The sequence below is a fragment of the Lissotriton helveticus genome, chromosome 9 (genome assembly GCF_964261635.1).
Source record: "Lissotriton helveticus chromosome 9, aLisHel1.1, whole genome shotgun sequence".
NCBI classification, from domain to species: domain Eukaryota; kingdom Metazoa; phylum Chordata; class Amphibia; order Caudata; family Salamandridae; genus Lissotriton; species Lissotriton helveticus.
This window is the reverse complement of record NC_136070.1, coordinates 242,177,002-242,194,861: the sequence shown is the minus strand read 5'-3', so window position 1 is coordinate 242,194,861 and position 17,860 is coordinate 242,177,002. Positions and strand designations below refer to the sequence as shown.

General features: G+C 43.1%; 1 protein-coding gene across 1 annotated transcript in view; it reads left to right on the top strand.

Moving 5' to 3' along the window:
* RMDN3 (regulator of microtubule dynamics 3) overlaps nt 1–17,860 on the top strand; it is a 149,434-nt gene that overhangs the window by 93,089 nt on the left and 38,485 nt on the right. Inside the window, exon 5 of the mRNA XM_078659823.1 lies at nt 10,471–10,728. Coding sequence (XP_078515949.1) covers nt 10,471–10,728 — 258 coding nt within the window. The remainder of the gene's footprint in view (nt 1–10,470; nt 10,729–17,860) is intronic.

Genomic DNA, 17,860 nt, shown 5'->3' with positions numbered 1-17,860 from the left:
CCAGACTCATCCTCGACATCCCCCGACGCAGCCACATCTCCGGACATCTGAGAGACCTGCACTGGCTCCCCGTCAACAAGAGAATCACCTTCCGTCTCCTCACCCACGCACACAAAGCCCTGCACGATCAAGGCCCGAGCTACCTCAACAACCGCATCAACTTCTACGCTCCCAAACGCCACCTCCGATCAGCCAGTCACGCCCTCGCCGCCGTCCCCCGCATCCGAAGAACGACAACAGGAGGAAGGTCCTTCTCCTACCTGGCCGCCAAGACCTGGAACTCCCTCCCGGCCGACCTGCGCCTGACCCAAGACCACCTCTCCTTCAGGAAGAAGCTCAAGACCTGGCTGTTCGAGCAGTAGCAGCACCCCCCCCCCCCCCCCCAGCGCCTTGAGACCCTCCGGGTGAGTAGTGCGCTCTATAAATGTCCTTGATTGATTGATTGATTGATTTACACATATTTGTGTAAATAAACTGCAATCCAGTAAATTGGGTCCGTTTGTCTTTTCTGCCTGAGAGCGCATCTTGAACTATTTGGTTATTTGATGTATATGTATGTATGTATATGTATATGTGTGTGTGTATATATATATATATATATATATATATATATATATATATATATATATATATATATATATATATATATATATATATATATATATGTGTGTGTGTGTGTGTTTTTTTAAAACTCGGTAGAAGGGGACAGTGTCCCTGAGCCCTAAAATGGCAACAGCAACATTTCTGTTGATGCTGTGACCAGCTTATCAGATTGCTTGGTACCCGGCACCGATCCTGTGGTATCGAAATGTCTGACTGGGGGAAAGAAAGCTCTCTTGGCTATTTAGATCATTCTGTCTTTTTAGTTTGCAGTCCTGCTGGACCAACTGTACAGAAATCAATAACTTTTGAAGCTTAATTTCTCAAAAATGGCTGAACAGATGTATACCAAATCACAAAAGCATGCTTTGTGTAAAAAATCTAGCTTTCTGCCAAATTTAGTTGAGCTGTTTTTTCTATATTTCTCTCTAAAAAGCTTATGGGAATTTGCATTGGGAAACATGTTTTCTTTCCAAGAAGGAGCTGAGGTTGATGAACTTCTTCTTGGAAAGTTTCGTGTAGATTTGTCAAACTGCGCCAAATTTATTGGCAAAAAAAACACTCTTCTAATGGAACTATTTATGGAATTAACCATAAATACAAAGTGGCGACTGCCATTGTGTTATATATATATATATATATATATATATACACACACGTATATTTTGTAATGCTTTTGGATCCCTTGTACAAGCAGAATAGTTATGTAATGAGGATTATCCAGTATTGGGGTATCTTTCATAGATTCACATGCCTGAATCATTCCCCGTCGACGAGGCGGGAGTCCCACGGTAAATAAAAAAGCAGTGCAAAAAGCACTTTGTAGTAGTAGTAGGCCCTAGGAATAGGCCTGAGGCCTAAATTATAGTAGCCTATCTACCTCATTATGTAAAAAAGACCAAAGTCTTTGCTCCAACCAATCAGCTCACAGCACCCTCCAGAACCCTCTCTGCAGAGCCAGCTCTCCTCAGATTTTCACCGCACGTCGTGGGTGAAGGGAGTCTCCCTGAGCTCTGCTCAGTTTTTTCTTCAGTTTTACTTCTTTTGGATACAAGCTCATACTTCATTTCTCTAACCCAATTAAGGCGGTAATATGGCAGAATGGCAGTAAACAAGGTAATAGACTATGATTTATGTCTAACCTTTTCCTCACTAACTCTCACGTTCTGCGAGATGAGGCCGCTTTGGGTCAGAGACTTTTACCGGCCACCTCTGAGAGAGGTAGAAGGGAGAAGTCGCGCCAGGAGCCAACTGAGGGCGCGCATAAAAACCTGCCACTTCTGAGGAGGATGTGGTGAGGTCGAAGGGAGAAGTCGCGCTACTGAGGGCGCGCATAAATGCCATAAGATTCACCTTGAGTCTTTATAGGCACTTCTCACAGAGGATACAACTCCCTTTTTTCATCCCTGACACTACATCAGGGAAGCCCTCTTGACCGGACATTAGGAGTGTATACCAAATATCTCCATGTCTAATATTACTGCCTCGCCAAAATGATCCTCATCTACGATGATCGTCGACGACGGCCTCTTCCTCGATGGTCGTCGACGATGGCCTCTTCTACGAGGGTTGTGGACGGCTTCGTCTACGACGATCGGCGACGACGGCTTCGTCTATGACGGTCGTCGTCGACTGCATCGTCTACGGCGGTCGTCGATGACGAGCCTCGTCTACGGCGATCGTCGACGACGGGCCTCGTCGACGACGGGCCTCGTCTACGACGGTCGTCGACGACGGGCCTCGTCTACGACGGTTGTCGACGACGGGCCTCGTCTACGACGGTCGTCGACGACGGGCCTCGTCTACGACGGTTGTCGACGACGGGCCTCGTCTACGACGGTCGTCGACGACGGGCCTCGTCTACGACGGTCGTCGACGACGGGCCTCGTCTACGACGGTCGTCGACGACGGGCCTCGTCTACGACTGTCGTCGACGACGGGCCTCGTCTACGATGGGCCTCGTCTACGACGGGCCTCGTCTACGACGCTCGTCGACGACGGCCGCACATTGATGACGGCCTCATATCTGACTGCTGATCTTTGATACTGTCATCTACAATGGCAATGCCTAGCTACGACGGACGTCTATGACAGCTTTATCAAAGGAAGCTTCATATACATATGGCCTCATTTGTGCATGGTCTATACTACACATGGCTCCATCTATGCATGGTATCATCTATGGCTGACCATCATTCAATTGCCTCATCTATGAGTGCCTCATCTACGGAGGATATCACCAATTTTAAACTCATCTATGATGGTATTGTTATGACTGTCTTCTAGGACAGCATCATTCACTAACAATGGCCACGTTTACCAATGGCCACGTTTACCACCAATGGCCTCGTCTATCAATGGCTTCCTCTGTAAAGGGCTTGCTCGTATAATGGCCTTGTATGACAATGGCCTTGTCTTACAATGGCCTCGTCTACCAATGACCTAGTCTATCAATGTCTGTCTATCAATGGTTTTATCTACCAATGGCCTCATCTCCTGATGATCTCATCTACCAATGGCCGCATCTACCGATGGTCTCATCTACGAAGGGTAAATGGCCCCATTTGTTACCCTCATCTACGGATGCCCTCACTTATGAATGCCTCATCTTCAATGGCATTGTATATGGCTGTCGTCTGACAGCCTCGTTTGGAAGGGTTGCTCATGACGGTCATCTATGACGTCGTGCTAGTCTGCAATTCCCCGCTTGCATGACCATGTCTACGACAAAGTCTATCATGAGATTGGCTGAGATGGATTCAGCGGTAAGAGCATCATATATATTCTTAACGTAGTGGGCAACAGCTAGATTTTCACTGCCAACTACAGGCAAACAGAATATATCCTTCATGGTTTCGAGGAGGTATGCATCACGAGAGTGTTCCGTATAATAGACTAAGTCTATTCCAGCAGTTTTTCTGCGCATAGAATAGAAATAATGTGTACCTACTAGCAGACCATCCAATCTGATAGGCCACCGTTCGACCAGATTCATTAACTTCACAGACTGCTCATTAGCAATCTAAAATCCTGCAATACCTATCTGCACACCGCCTTACAAAGAAGGATGTCGTCTGAACGTTATAAAAATATATATATATATAAAAATAATTTCTCTACTTTGGCAGTGGCCTCTAGTAGAGCTGACAATCTTTTATCCTTGATCGGTTTCTATGATCGTCCAATGTGGTTGGACATAGCGAATTTCAATGACCTCATTCCTGAGGACCGAAAGCGGGATGCAGGAAAGATTCTGTTGGAAGGTGCACGCCAGGAATGGCTTAAAGCCGCTACCTTCGTCCCTGAGCGAAGTTTCTAGGCATGGCCTATGATGAAGAGTTGTTGGTTTGCTAAACATTTGAATGAAGCCCCCTTAGTTATAAAACCGGCCACTGATAATGCACGATCATTAAGCACCCTTTAATATGGGCGCGGATCTTTCAGAGAAGCGTGATAAAGGGGTTTTCATCAAGAGGAAGATACCAAAACCAATCGGATGAACAGTATCAATCTCTGTACAGCCTTGCAGCCAGGCATCTTTCCGTAGATAGTCTGTCTACTTTCTCCCGTCACGAACGAGATTTAAGTATCCAGACTGAGACACTAACAGGAGGCCATGATCACCACAAGGTTCCAATCATTTTATCCTTTTCTCGCGTGGTCCCGAAGGTTTCAGGTTTTTGTTTCCAAGGAACTATATCGGACCAATGTGTTCTAAACCTAGTAACCAATGGCCACTCCCTGGTATTCATCAATCAGCCATATACTACTCCGCCCAGGGGTCCCCCTCCCCCTTGTTTTCACAATAATTATGTTATTTAAACAAAGGATATTTTATGGCTTCTCTGGATGGAGAGGGTGCGAATTTCCACATACTTGTCCACCCCAAACAGCACGAATATTTTCGCTTTCACACGGCTGGCGCCCATTATAGGTGCGTAGTGCTCCCGTTTGGGCTGAGTCGTCACCAAGAGCCTTTCACGAAGTACTTGGTACTAGTGGCAGCAACATTGAGATCTTGAGGAATGCACGTGTTCCCTTGCCTAGACGATTGGCTGCTTAAAGGTCCTTCTGAACACGAAATCAGGATTGCCACAGTAGATGTACCCATCTCATTTTTTCTCTGGGGCTGATTCTCAACGACAGCATATTGCAGTTAGGTCCTCTCCAAGTAAATGTATTTTCTCGGAGCAGGTTTAGACACAATCCACAACAAAGCATTCTTGTCACACGACCACCAGTTGTGTTTTCAAAAATGGGCAAGGTTAACTTCATAAGGTCAGTTTCAGTTCAGATGTTTGTTTCGTTCCTGAAGATGTGCTCTTCAGCGATACATCTCATACTATTAGCATGGCTCAAAATGACACCTTTTCAGATAGAACTACAGTTTGAAGATCAATAACCAATGGGTTCGTTCGACGATACCATCAAGGTTACGCTGTGCATGATCAATCCTGTACATTGCTGGTCGCAGACAGAGAATATTGCCCAGGGTCGCACGTTCCTGCAAACCATTCCAGGTTTTGTTTTAACGATTGATGCCTCCATGGAAGGATGGGGAGGTCATCGCCAGGATTTGCAGAATTCAAGGAACATAGTCTCAAAGACAACGACAACAGCAGATCAACAGGCTTGAGCTCCACATTGCTGTTCTGTCCCCCCAAGCATTTCGCTTGAGGATTGAGGGTTTGTCTGTGCCAGTACAGACCGCAAACACCATCCACATGTCTTGTATCAATACACAAGGAGAAACTGCATCTGCTATACTCTCGCAAGAGGTTCAGGAATTGTGCGAAGGAGTTGCATTGCACAAGATGTCTTGAGAGCCGAACACGTCAGGGCTCTCCACAATGCTCTGAGCATGTCTCAGTCGGACTGTCACGAGTGGACGCCGGAAAAGGGACAGGTGCACCCAGTTTTTCCAAGTTTGGGTTACTCTGGCAAGGGATCCATTTGCATTCAGAGAAAACAAGGACGGCCGATTTTATGCCAGCAGGTTTCCTTACCAGGAATCAAGAGGCAATGCCCTGTACATGCAAGGGTCAGGGGTTTGTGCGTATGAGTCTTCCCCCAATGCCATTGGTTCCGAAGGTGTTCTGCAAGATGAAGCTGCAATGTTACCATCTGATTCCGATTGCACCCCGTTGTCCAATATTGGTTCTCGGAACTTCTGCTATTGTTTATAGACAAGCCCATTCGGCTGCGGCTTGGGCCTTCGATATTGTCAGGGGACGGAGATCAAGTGGTTCGTCCGGATCCACAGTCATTACTATTGCACGCACAGCTTATCATTTATTAGAGTTCAAGGGCATCAACGTTTCAAAGAACTGTTGTGAAATTTTGGCCAATTCTCGTGCCCGAGGCACAATCAAGGCTTATCGCCTCAAATGGAAGCGATTTTGAGGTTTGTGTGAGGTGATAGCAATTCACTCAATTACAGTTACTGCAGAACAAGTTCTCCATTATCTGCTCTTCTAGCCAAGTCTGGGCTTAGTTTTTTCTTCAACAAACAAAATGCGTCTTGCTGTTCTTTCCAGAATTAGGAAATGTTAACATTTTTCTTTTTTCTGCTCTTCGACGCTTGTCAGACAGTTTATGAAAGGGCTTTTCCGAGCCTTTCTCTCCAGTGCGAGCACCCTCCCAGAGTGAGCACTCTGCATTGCTAGTGCGGTTAATGCAGTGTACATTTGAGCTGATCCATAAACCAGCTCTCAGATTCCTCACCTGGAAGGTTGCCCATTTACTGGTTCTTACTTCGGAAAAAAGGGTTCGTGAAATCTAAGCTTTCACTATAAGGAACACCTCACTTTTACATTTTCCTCGGAACTATGTCACCCTTGGGTCGAATCCTGGGTTCATTTCTAGGGTACCGACACAATTTCACTCTAACGAACCGGTACGATTAAGGACATGCATGTTTTCTTTCCAAATCCTTCAACCCCAGCGGACAGAACATTGCATTCTTTAGACATCAAAGATGCTTAAACTTCTACTCCAGAGAACCAAGACTTTTAGAAAATCAGATCATCTGTTTGTGACATATGGCTAGATTACATTGGGTATAGCGGTCACTAAAGCTACGTTTTCTAGAGGGATACCCTCTGCCATCCAGTTCTGTCACATCAAAGCTAACCGACCATTGACAAGGTCTGTTCGATCTCATTCCACAAGAGCTGTGGCAGCATCTGCAGTTTTGTTTGCAGGGGTGACGCTTGAAAACATTTGCCGTGCTGCGACATGGAAGAATGTCCACACGTTTACAAAACATTACTGCCTACAATCAGCAAATCAGAATAATGCGGCAGTGGGCCAAACCGTTTTTACGCCACATGTTTCCATAGGAATACATTCAGGTTCTAACGTTGGCTTATTTCTTAAAAAGTACATACAATTCAAGTTGTTGTTTATAATATACAGACATGTGTTATCATATACTGAGTTTCTATGATACTAAGGTTCCTTTCCTGTAGGAAATTGCATGATTTCTATGTTGGTTCGGAAGATGACTTGTTAATAGGTCAATCTCTAGCCGATTGTTGGTTGTTCACGGTACATTCATGGGGGTGCACTACAATAAGTCTCCCACCATCCGCAACCGACTTTGCCAGGTTTACTGCTTGCTATTCTGATTCAGGCATGTGAATCTATGAAAGATACCCCAATACTGGATAAGAAAACAAGTTACTTACCTGTAACTACGGTTATCCAGTATTGGTATCTTTCATAGATTCACATGCACCCACCCTCCTCCCCGGAGAGTCAGTTCTCTAAGATTAAGATACTTGTTCCCACTTGTGCTACGAAAATCTGAGGAGAGCTGGCTCTGCAGAGAGGGTTCTGGAGGGTGCTGTGAGCTGATTGGTTGGAGCAAAGACTTTGGTCTTTTTTACATAATGAGGTAGATAGGCTACTATAATTTAGGCCTCAGGCCTATTCCTAGGGCCTACTACTACTACAAAGTGCTTTTTGCACTGCTTTTTTATTTACCGTGGGACTCCCGCCTCATCGACGGGGAATGACTCAGGCATGTGAATCTATGAAAGATACCAATACTGGATAACCGTAGTTACAGGTAAGTAACTTGTTTTCTTCCCCGGTAGGAGAACTAGAATTACAGTAAGTAACTTTTCCTTTCTGTCATTGTGATCAGTAAAGCGACCCAGTCTGTTGACACTAGCAGGCTACATTTGGGTGGTTTCGAATGCTATTGTATTTTTCTGCTGTCAGGTGGTTAGATGTGGAAATCCTGCAAATTTAATGTAATATTGGCGGTGCAGATTGTGGGGTCTGGATTGGTGTTCCTGGGACAAGCAGGGTTTACTGAGACAATTGGAGTCTTTTTACTTCTGATGTGCTGGAGCCATACCTGCTATTGGACTGCAAAAAGTGAGTACCAGTTACATTGAGGGTACTGCACTAGACTGCAAAACTCGACATACCGTAAATAAATCTAATAATAAATTAATGGCCAAGCATAGCTTTGTCTGATAGAAAGAAAATGAAATGTATTCTATTGACAATTAAGTAGACAGTTATAACACTGGCAAAAGTATCAGGACGATTTATTCAGGACATTCAGAAGTCTTTAAATAACACTACTGGAGCAATCTTGATAGTTTAGGTTATATCTGACCCTGTGTGACATGCCCCAATTGCACAGTATCTTCCTGCTCGTATTGGAATTGCTGCATGCACACTCTTAAACTTATAGTTCAGACATTTTTCCCTTCAGCAGTCTCAGTCACTCCTATGTTAGCCCACCCCAAGAGATTTTGATGTCTAAGTGCCCTTTGTGATGTTTAGTGGTTGTCAAGGTATTTGATGTTTCTAATTCAGTATTACCCTTCTTGTTGGTCTTGATGCTATGGATGTGTGACTGTTCTGCTCATTCGGCTGTGATGCTCTCTAATGAACATAGGCCATGGTCCCCAGTACAAGGTGGTCAGCGCTGGGGAGCCTAATACATGGGCAGCTTCAGCGATGGTGGGAAATCTTGCGGCCATGATCCTCTTCTGCCTTGGGGGACAGCTGCTGTAGATGTTTTTGTGTGGCTCCTGAGAGGTCATACAGGCGCGAAAGCTTCCTACCCAAAACAGAACTGTAGAACCCACTCAAGTCGAGTCCAAATTTTGTAACACTTGATGGAGCTCTGTGAATGTCTGATGGGGCACTAGTGCTGATTCCTAGTGCCTGCCACAGGAATTATACCTGGGTTGTAAACGGCATGTCATTGAGCAGATCGCAACTTGGTGGTTAAAGTGGCAATTCTTAGCAACAAAGCCACAGTTCACTTGACTGTCCAAGGCCCCTGGTACTGGGTGAGTGTGTCCGTGGGGATGGAGCGGGCCTCTGTCTGGCTTCTTTTGAGCAGTGGTCTCTATTTTCGCCCAGTCATTAAAAGGTAGCCCTGGGGATGACCGATAGAAACAGCCAGTGGTTGCACTAGCATTGAGAAGACAAGGGTCTGTAATTGATCGCCACTGCACCAGGCACATCTGTTTTCCAAAGTCTTACTCTGTGCTCGCACTAATATTTACTAATATTTCTCCTGGCAACTGGTCTGTTAGGCTTCTTCTGTTTTGTGCCTCACTGTAGGATTTCTCCTGGCAACTGGTCTCCAATACCCCTTCTCAGTGATAATTATTTCCTTTAAGCCTGCCCAAACTGTACTTCAGGTCAGTTGCTGAACTGACCAGGAGAATTGGTTGTCAAAGATACCAGTCCTGAAACTCTAATCTTCTCCACCGCGTGGGTGTGCACCTGCAAACTGGTCGCAGAGATAATCTAGAACACGTAGGCATTCTACCCCATACATGTACCTGGCTAGTAGACTAAAATGCCTATTCCCAATGTCTGGTCAATTTTGGGTTGTGTCTGATTTCTGGAGAGCTGGTTTCTGTTCACTCTAGCTGCTCAGCTATTTCTTAGTTCTTCAGATTTGACAGGAAGTGGGTTGGAGCAGGGTACCCTTTTGAGACATTAGTACAAATGTAGCTGGGTCTTCCCACCTAGCTATTCCACAAAAGCCACCACCGTATACCTCTGGGTAAGAATGTAGGAGGAAGGGGACAGAGACTGTCTCTCCTCTTCATAAAGGAGTATCTTCCTCATTTCCTTCAGGGAATCATAGTCCATTTCGAAAGACCCAAGAATGTCCTGGGACTTTCCTACAAGTTATTCTCAATTCCCTTTCTGATGGATTCTCTCCATTCTCCATCTTGGGAACTATTCAGATCAATGTTGTCTCTCTGCGGCCAAACATAGGGGACACACTCCATGCTCACTCTTACTCATAAACATATATGCCTCATCCATATCCGATGTAGATGGAGTTAAAGGACCGAGTTGAAAGGAACTGATGGACCTATTAAAACAGGAATTGCAAGTAATCTCCTCTCTTTCTTAAGGTGACTAGTGAAAGGTCGCTACTTTGTTTTGAAACATTTGTTGCCATCATTGCCACTTCTTCTTAGCCCCTTTAAGCCGACTTATCATTTCCAGAAAAAGGAGGGGAGAACTTGGTGTGTCACTCCATACCATAAAGGCATTATGTGGGTCTCAGTCAGTTTCCTACGGCCCTCAACACACACTTCTCATTTTCAGGCAGTCTGAGGCAAAAAAATTAAAATACACCAAAACTTGCTACTGTGAGCATCCTGGGCAGGGGCCCATGCTCCACGGAACCATACAAGGAACATTCCTGTCCCAGTAAGGATTAAATAACCTCTTTCCTTCTCCATCCATTTACCTTTGGTATTCTTAAAGTTTCTTTAATGGCTTTTTATTTTCTGACATCCACATATCTGCATGTTGTTACTGCTTTTTAATTGTGGTAATTCATCACAACACCCCAATATGTTTTTCTTCAAGATACACCACAGCAAATCCTGAATCTGATTATGACCGCGAAAGTGGCAGAGAAAGTGACGAAGATGATGCAAGCTGTGAAACAGTTAAAACTGTACGCAGGGATTCCATGGACCTTGTAAATGAGGAAGAAGCAACCCTGACCTTTGACTCGCTGGAGGAGGAGGAGGAGGATCTTGTTCTTCTGCACCACATGGTTAAAGAAAAGGGTGATGGCGAAGCTGCAGATGGGTCCGACGGAAGCCAGCAAAATCTCGACCAGTAAGAAATGCATACTAACATTTGTAATTTAACTCATCCCAATACAGCTGTTTTAGGATGGCTCTTGTTAATAACTGTTTGAGAACCAAGGCTGCGAAATGTATCCACCGCTTTTTAAAATAAAGTATTTTAGTCTAAACAATCAAATAGACAACTCTTCCACGTGACCTTTTCCCTAAACTCACATTATCAACTTTGCGCCTCTATCGGTTTTTGCTTTTAACTTACCTTCGAGGATGGAGCTTGAAAACACTGACAGTAGTTACAATTTAAAGAGACAATTTTAAGTAGCTGGAAGTGGTAAGTCCTGAAATATTGCTGCATCCAGGTGTAATGGTCATGTTTTAAGAAAATGGGCATAATGGTTACATTCTACATATTAGCAGCCTAAATAGTGATTTGTTAATGTTTCTTTTTACCAATACACATCAAAATACATTTTCCACATTGATAAGTAAACGTCTGATAAACATGTAAGATATATAGGTTCACCAACATTGTATTTTACTTTATATTCATAAACTATAGAATATCTTTGCCTAGGTTACGGGTCGCGAAATACATTTTAAATACCTTTTTATTTAAAAAATCAACACTTCCCGTCTTTCTTTTTGGTTTAATAAAAGCCAATTAGACTGAAATATGATCATTATGAAATATGCTTGAAGGATGGGTTGCATTAAGATTTAATTTTATTTTGTAAAACGTGACAAATGCTCAAGGGCGTCTTGATGATAACATGAGCAAGGATAAAACTACTGGAAGGGACATAAACCAAAAGAATTTATAAAGGCAGATAAAAGAGCTATGTTTCTAGATGGTTTCTAAAAATCCACTGGTTAGTTGGCATCTTACATGCAATTTGATTCCAACTCAAAGAAGTACCATGAACAAAACTTCAGCTACCCCAAGAAGTTTTATTGATTCTTGGTACCAACAGCCTTTTAGAAGTGACTGACCAGAGGCATCTTCTGGGTGAATACCACAAAATGTTTACTTCAGGTATTCTGGACCTGTACAGTGGAGAGCTTTATGTGCAAAACGGAGCTCTTTAAAAGACACTCTTTTTTTCCATTGGGAGCCAACGTAGGTCCCTTAGTGGCTGATTTGAATTTTTAACAATATTTTTAAGAAGACGAACTGTTGTAAACTGCATCCTTTGGACTTTCTTGAAGAGGCCTGGCTGCATGCCCAAATATAGGGCATTGCAGTAGTCTAACCTCGACAAAACTAAAGAGACAGCAACTGTTGTCTGAAGAGATGTAGGGCAAGATTTTTTCAATATCTTTAGGAGTTAAAAACAGCTCTCAATCAGTTGTTAAAACGGAGGACTACCTCCTCTATGTTACTGGAAATTGACACTATTATTTGTGTCATCCACGTAGGACATTGTAGTAAATCCAAAGTATCTGATCAGTTTAGCAAGTGGAACCACATAAATGTTGAATAATGGGGATAATCCAATCATTTGATGTCTGCAAGAGATAATTTGGGGTGAAAGTGAAGGAAATAGTACGTTCCTACCAGATCCAGCATTGGGTTAATAGGAACAGTAGCCAGAATAGAACTCCAAAACATCTATAAATCCGAGCTTACGAGGTAACAAAAATGTTAATAACACAACTATAATCATACAGACCAGACCACCGATGGAGAGCTTTAAAGTGAATAAGGCGCTATCGTTTGGAACGTCTCCACTTTGTGGACACAACAATGAAAAGCTCTTTAACTCCTTCGATGCTGATGACGGAACGGCTCCGTCAGCTGCGGTGGCGCTGTGCTGATGACGGAGCGGTTCCGTCATGGCCCGCTCGCCGCGCCTGCGTGGATTCCGCGCCTGCGCTGGGCGTTCCATTGAGCGGGCGGGGCCATGACTGAACCGCTCCGTCATGAGCACAGCTCAACCGAGGTTGGTGACGGAGCGGTTCCGTCACCAGCATGGGCGCGCCGCGCGGCCGCCCCGCCTCCTTAGCGCTGCGGCGGAATAGCCGCTGCAGCGAAGGTGTTAAAGCACAAAGCCTAAAATATGTTGATATTTCGGAAAGGGTGAGCAAAACCATCATTGCTGTCTTAGGTCAGCCAATCAATGTCGCCACAAGCATTGGCATAGGCAGTAGGTCACTGGAATGAAGCCTATTGGCATTGCCAATGCGTTATTAGTGTTAACCATGAATGTATGTGTATCAACCGCTGACATATTTTAAATAGGTTTGTAAAACAAAGCAAAGATCTTTCGAAGATGGCCGCCAATAATTAGTACACATAAGTAACTCGCTATTCTTGAATAAGTTGTTTTTTATTTTAGTGAAACCTGTTAAAAAATGGCTTCCGAGTATCTTTGAATGGGGTTTGATTAAAAGTAAAAGCCAGTCAGCTATTCCTCCTGCTTATACGTGAAGATGCTCTTAGGGGCAAAAAAGTGCGGAGTATGCAGAGGAAAAAGGGGGAGTAAGTGGGGCATCTTGAGCGAAGGAGAAGTAATAGTCCCTTCTAGCGTCTGACATTTGGTGTCGAAAGTGGAAGGATGCATACAATATCCATTCAAAACAGTGAGACCAAAATGCTTCTGGATGTGACAGATCAGATCCAAAAATAGAGAGCAAATCTGTTGAATTAGGAGCTGGGAAGTGAGAAGGTCAACCAAGCCATCCAGTAATGGCAAGCCTGTCCCAAGAATACGATTTCTATTGGACACAGTTGGTCTTGCAAACAGACATTTAAAGCTGTCTGTCGCTGAGATGTAAAACTGATGAGCTAAGGCATGTTCAAATAGGTTCAGGGAGGAGCTACATCCCTATATGGAGGATGAAAAAGTAATGAAAAACGAATCAATAAAAATAACTCTCACAGTAATGTTCTTTAGTGAAAATGTGTCATTTTGGTTTACTTAGGCCTTCTCCAAGTGCAGAATGATAACATTGCAAGAATATTAAAATGCTGCTACCTACTATGCAAGCGATGGAGAACTGTATTATTTAACAAGATTCACAAAGCCCCTTTGCAGAATTTAAGCACAAGTCATAAGGGGGATAGGCACTGCAAATATTGATGTATACTGTCAAGCAATGCAATAATAAAATTGCCCCAAACTAAGATGGATATATTTATGTTGGAAATGGCAGTGATGGGGATGTTCTCATGGGACGGAATTTGGTTGAGGAAAATCATAACATTTCAGAATGCATACCTCAACACGCTGATCCACATGACATATATGGGACAATATAGGGAAGAAAGAGAGCCACACCTCCTCAATACACACAACCCACCTTAATCCCTATTGTATACTGGCTCTTCAGAATAGCCTATTTGTCGGTGTGAGAAATGGTGTTGCAGATGTCTCTCAGGTCTGCTGAAAAAAGGTAATGTAAAATTGGTTATTTTGTACAGTTTTGGAATTCTGGCTTGATGGATCTGAACGTTTACACTATGACCAGGTTTGCATACAATGATAAGAGAACCTGAAACTAGAGAGAAAATCTATTTTTAAAAACCTTTTTGTCACATTATCTAGACTAGGGATCATTTCTAAAATATATTCGATAATGATAAAATCTAAATCTCACCGACTGGTATAACACAGGCACTGGTGGGAGCACAACCTAAAGGATGAAATTACAAACACAGAAGGGTAAACCATATAGAATGATGTACGTAAGGTAACCACTTGCACAGGCAAGTTCAGTGTCAACTAATATATAGCTGGTATTGTACACCTGATGTATTTCGCTATATTTTTGCCGATGTCACAGCCATGGACAGCACACTTTAATATTTGTTGGCTACTTCATTGAAATATGTGTTGATACATTTAAAGAAATAATAGGTTCTCTACCAAGGGAAGACCCCAATTTTACTTTGTTTGAGGCTGCTGGGCTGTCTGGGATTAGACACCCAGACTAAAAACTCTTCCGACACTGCTTGATGCAGCAAAACGTTCAACCCCCAGAAACGACACCTAAAGAGATAGCAAGACCAGGCAGAAAACCGATTGGCCAAACACACTCCAACCCCTCTATGGAAGAACCAGCAGAGGACCATACAGGCTCCAGACAAAAGGGTGGGTCACAGCCCTGGAAAAACTCCACCTAGCAACCAGAAGTCATCAAGATGCTGCCATAGTGCACATGCTTACAACATGTCCGCAAGGAGCACGGATATCACTTGAGGAGGATACTACTATCACCAGCTGAGCACACACTCCCTACAATGGGATTCCACATGTTCCACAGAGCCTCTCCTGCCTCTGAAAATGTCCTGTCTCTACAGCACACAAGTTGGACTAGTTGGAGGAGCCTTCTGTGGAATATCCTCCTGCCACAGTGTGCCTGGAAGCAAGAAAGGAAAGTCAAAACTCCAAAAGCTGCTTAGCCTGTAAAATCGGAAAAGAGAAAATTATGGCTTGAAGTGAAACTCACCACAGGTCCTTCAACAAGCATGGTGTACGTAGATTAGGGAAGCATGTCTCCAAATGGAGAAAGGCAAAACAAACTATCATGGACGTTTATGGGTAGATTGGTGTAAGGAGCCAAAGACCGTTATAAATTAATGGCTATTTCCAAGTTTTAGAAGAATGTAATTCTAAAATGTACACATTGTAGGTTAGGTTGAGGACATTAGTATTGTCCGACCCACCTGTGAAAGCTCGCAGTTAGGAATGACGAGGAGAACTAAACAAAGTGGTAATGGCCTCTGTTTCTCTAGTAGTCCTCATCCTCCTTTCTTATACTATAGAGTGCTCTAAGTTTACATCAAAAGTTTGCTACAGGGACACAACGTGTTAGACTCAACTCTAGTAGTCTTGAAGTAGATATTTTAATTCGATCTTGAACAAATGCAAAAGCAAAATCAGTTGGTTCCAAGTACCCTTGAATCGTCATAGTGGTCTCTTTGACTCCTCGCTAAGGTCTGTATTTATCACATTACTATCAGAAACATTGTGAATAATTAGTATTTTTTGTCATCCCATTTTTAAAGAAATGTTGAAATGTCCTATGTTAGGGCGGAGCTTAGACCCAGCTTCTTGTGATACTTTCTTTACTAGTCTATATCCAGTTTTGTGATTCTTGTACCTTCATTATGCATCTGTCATTCTTTTTAGAGTTCATGCAACTGTTTAGTTTATGTACTGATCTATTGATACTATCGTCCTACTACTCCTCCAGTGTAATTGTAAGCGTACCTCTTGGCAAGATATGATTTCAACAAAATCTAATTTCTACTAGTGGTCTTACCCCTGTTGTGCTGCTTTGTCCCAACTTGCAGTGAACATCTAGGTATACTACATAATTTGTATATTTAACAATTTGCACTACATACCAAATGGAGCAAATGCAAGCATGACATGGTCTTCTCAACAACATCTTGATTTGAATGTACCATATCTCTGTATTTATAAAACAATACAAAAGGCAATACATCATGTACAGTGCATTTTATTACTGCACTTGTTTATGTAACGCTTACTTTTGAATTAGAACATTACAGACTTGCTCTAGCTCAGCTTTGCTGACTTCTTAATTTTAGTGGTTGTGTTCAACTGGACCTCCAACCCCATCATCGTGTTCAATATCCTGTTGTAAAGCTTTTAATACTGCATCTGCAAATTGTGCAGTTTCCTTCAACTTGACAGTTATTTTACTCCCAAGTGTAGGTCAGCGAGACACATCCTGATATCCACCAATAATACAGATATTTTGAAGACAAAACTGAATTTTAGAACTAGGAAAAACAAAATTATGTGTGTAAACCCATTACGGGTTTACAGCTACCTAATGACCAAATCTGCCACGGATAGGTACAGTTTTAATGATAGTAGTAGGTGTGTGGTCATGGAGGAAAAAGTAGCGGGGTAGTAAGCAGTGTAAAAAAAGAATTTCTCACATATGTTCACTTACAAAGCACTGCTGAAGCAAGCTCACTTCCGACGGGGAGTGTTTTACATCTCTCCACTTATAATTTTCCAGAAAAAAATACTACACACCTGGGTTGAAATGCATTGTGAATTTGGAATGGCTGTCATTGCAGTGGAGACAAACCCGTGAGAATTAACTAAAATGTTTGTATGTAGAATGATTGATAGAGTTAGAAGCCAAAGTGAAGCTAGCAAATTAGAAGTAGCCTTGTGTCTAGAACAATAGTTATCCATTATTGGATCTTTCATAATTTTACATGCTTGAACCATCTCAGTCATTGAGCTGGGAGTCCCATGGTTGTCCTGGGGAGCACTGTTGTGTCAGACTTAGCCTGGAAAGCTCAAAACATGGCTACATTAGTCGTCTATTCACATTATTAAAAAATAACAAAACATCAACCAGTCAGGTGAAGGCACATCAAAAAAACAATTCCCCAGAAGTCACTATACCTCAGATCTCTACTGCAGGTTGTGTGTGAAGGGAGTCCCTGAACTATGATGTGATTCTTATAAAGTGGACACTTAATACATGGAGTAACCAATGTTAAAGGTACCAGAATCATTTGTGAAACATCTTTAATTGATGCTTGCTGATTATTCAAGATTCTCAGAGCCTTCAGTAACTGAGCAATGCAAGCAACCTTCCAGATCACCATCACCCCTCAACCCCATCCTCAAACTCTGCTTTCAACTCCTGCATCTCTGCTCATTTTTCACTCAAGGCTCTGGCAATCACCTCTTCCACGACTGCCTGCGACTTCAGTACATCAGAACACATATTCTGATGTAGTACCGGAGGCAGGAACTCTCCAGGGAGAGACTCCACAATAAACTGACCAAAATGGGAGGATTAGGTTGCTCCAACACCTGGAATGTCTACTCTTCATACAGACTCTCCTCCAGATGACATGGGAGCTTTCCATTCACAAAATGAACCATTAACAGAGCGTCAAAAAGGTTAAGTGTGCCTTTCTTAAATGATTTTAGATTTTGAAGAACCTACTTGCAACGCTGTGGAGGAGATCACATCCGGTCTTAAGATCATGAAAAATTCATCTACTGCTGCACCTTTCATTCCCAGGCTAGACAAGATAAATCACCTGAGCACAATCCTGCATGTTTGACTGAGTATCCTTGTACAGACTCTGCCTTACGGTAGCCAGCACACACAAAATCTAGAAATCCAATTTCAGTGGCAGTTCATTGCAGAGCCTACTG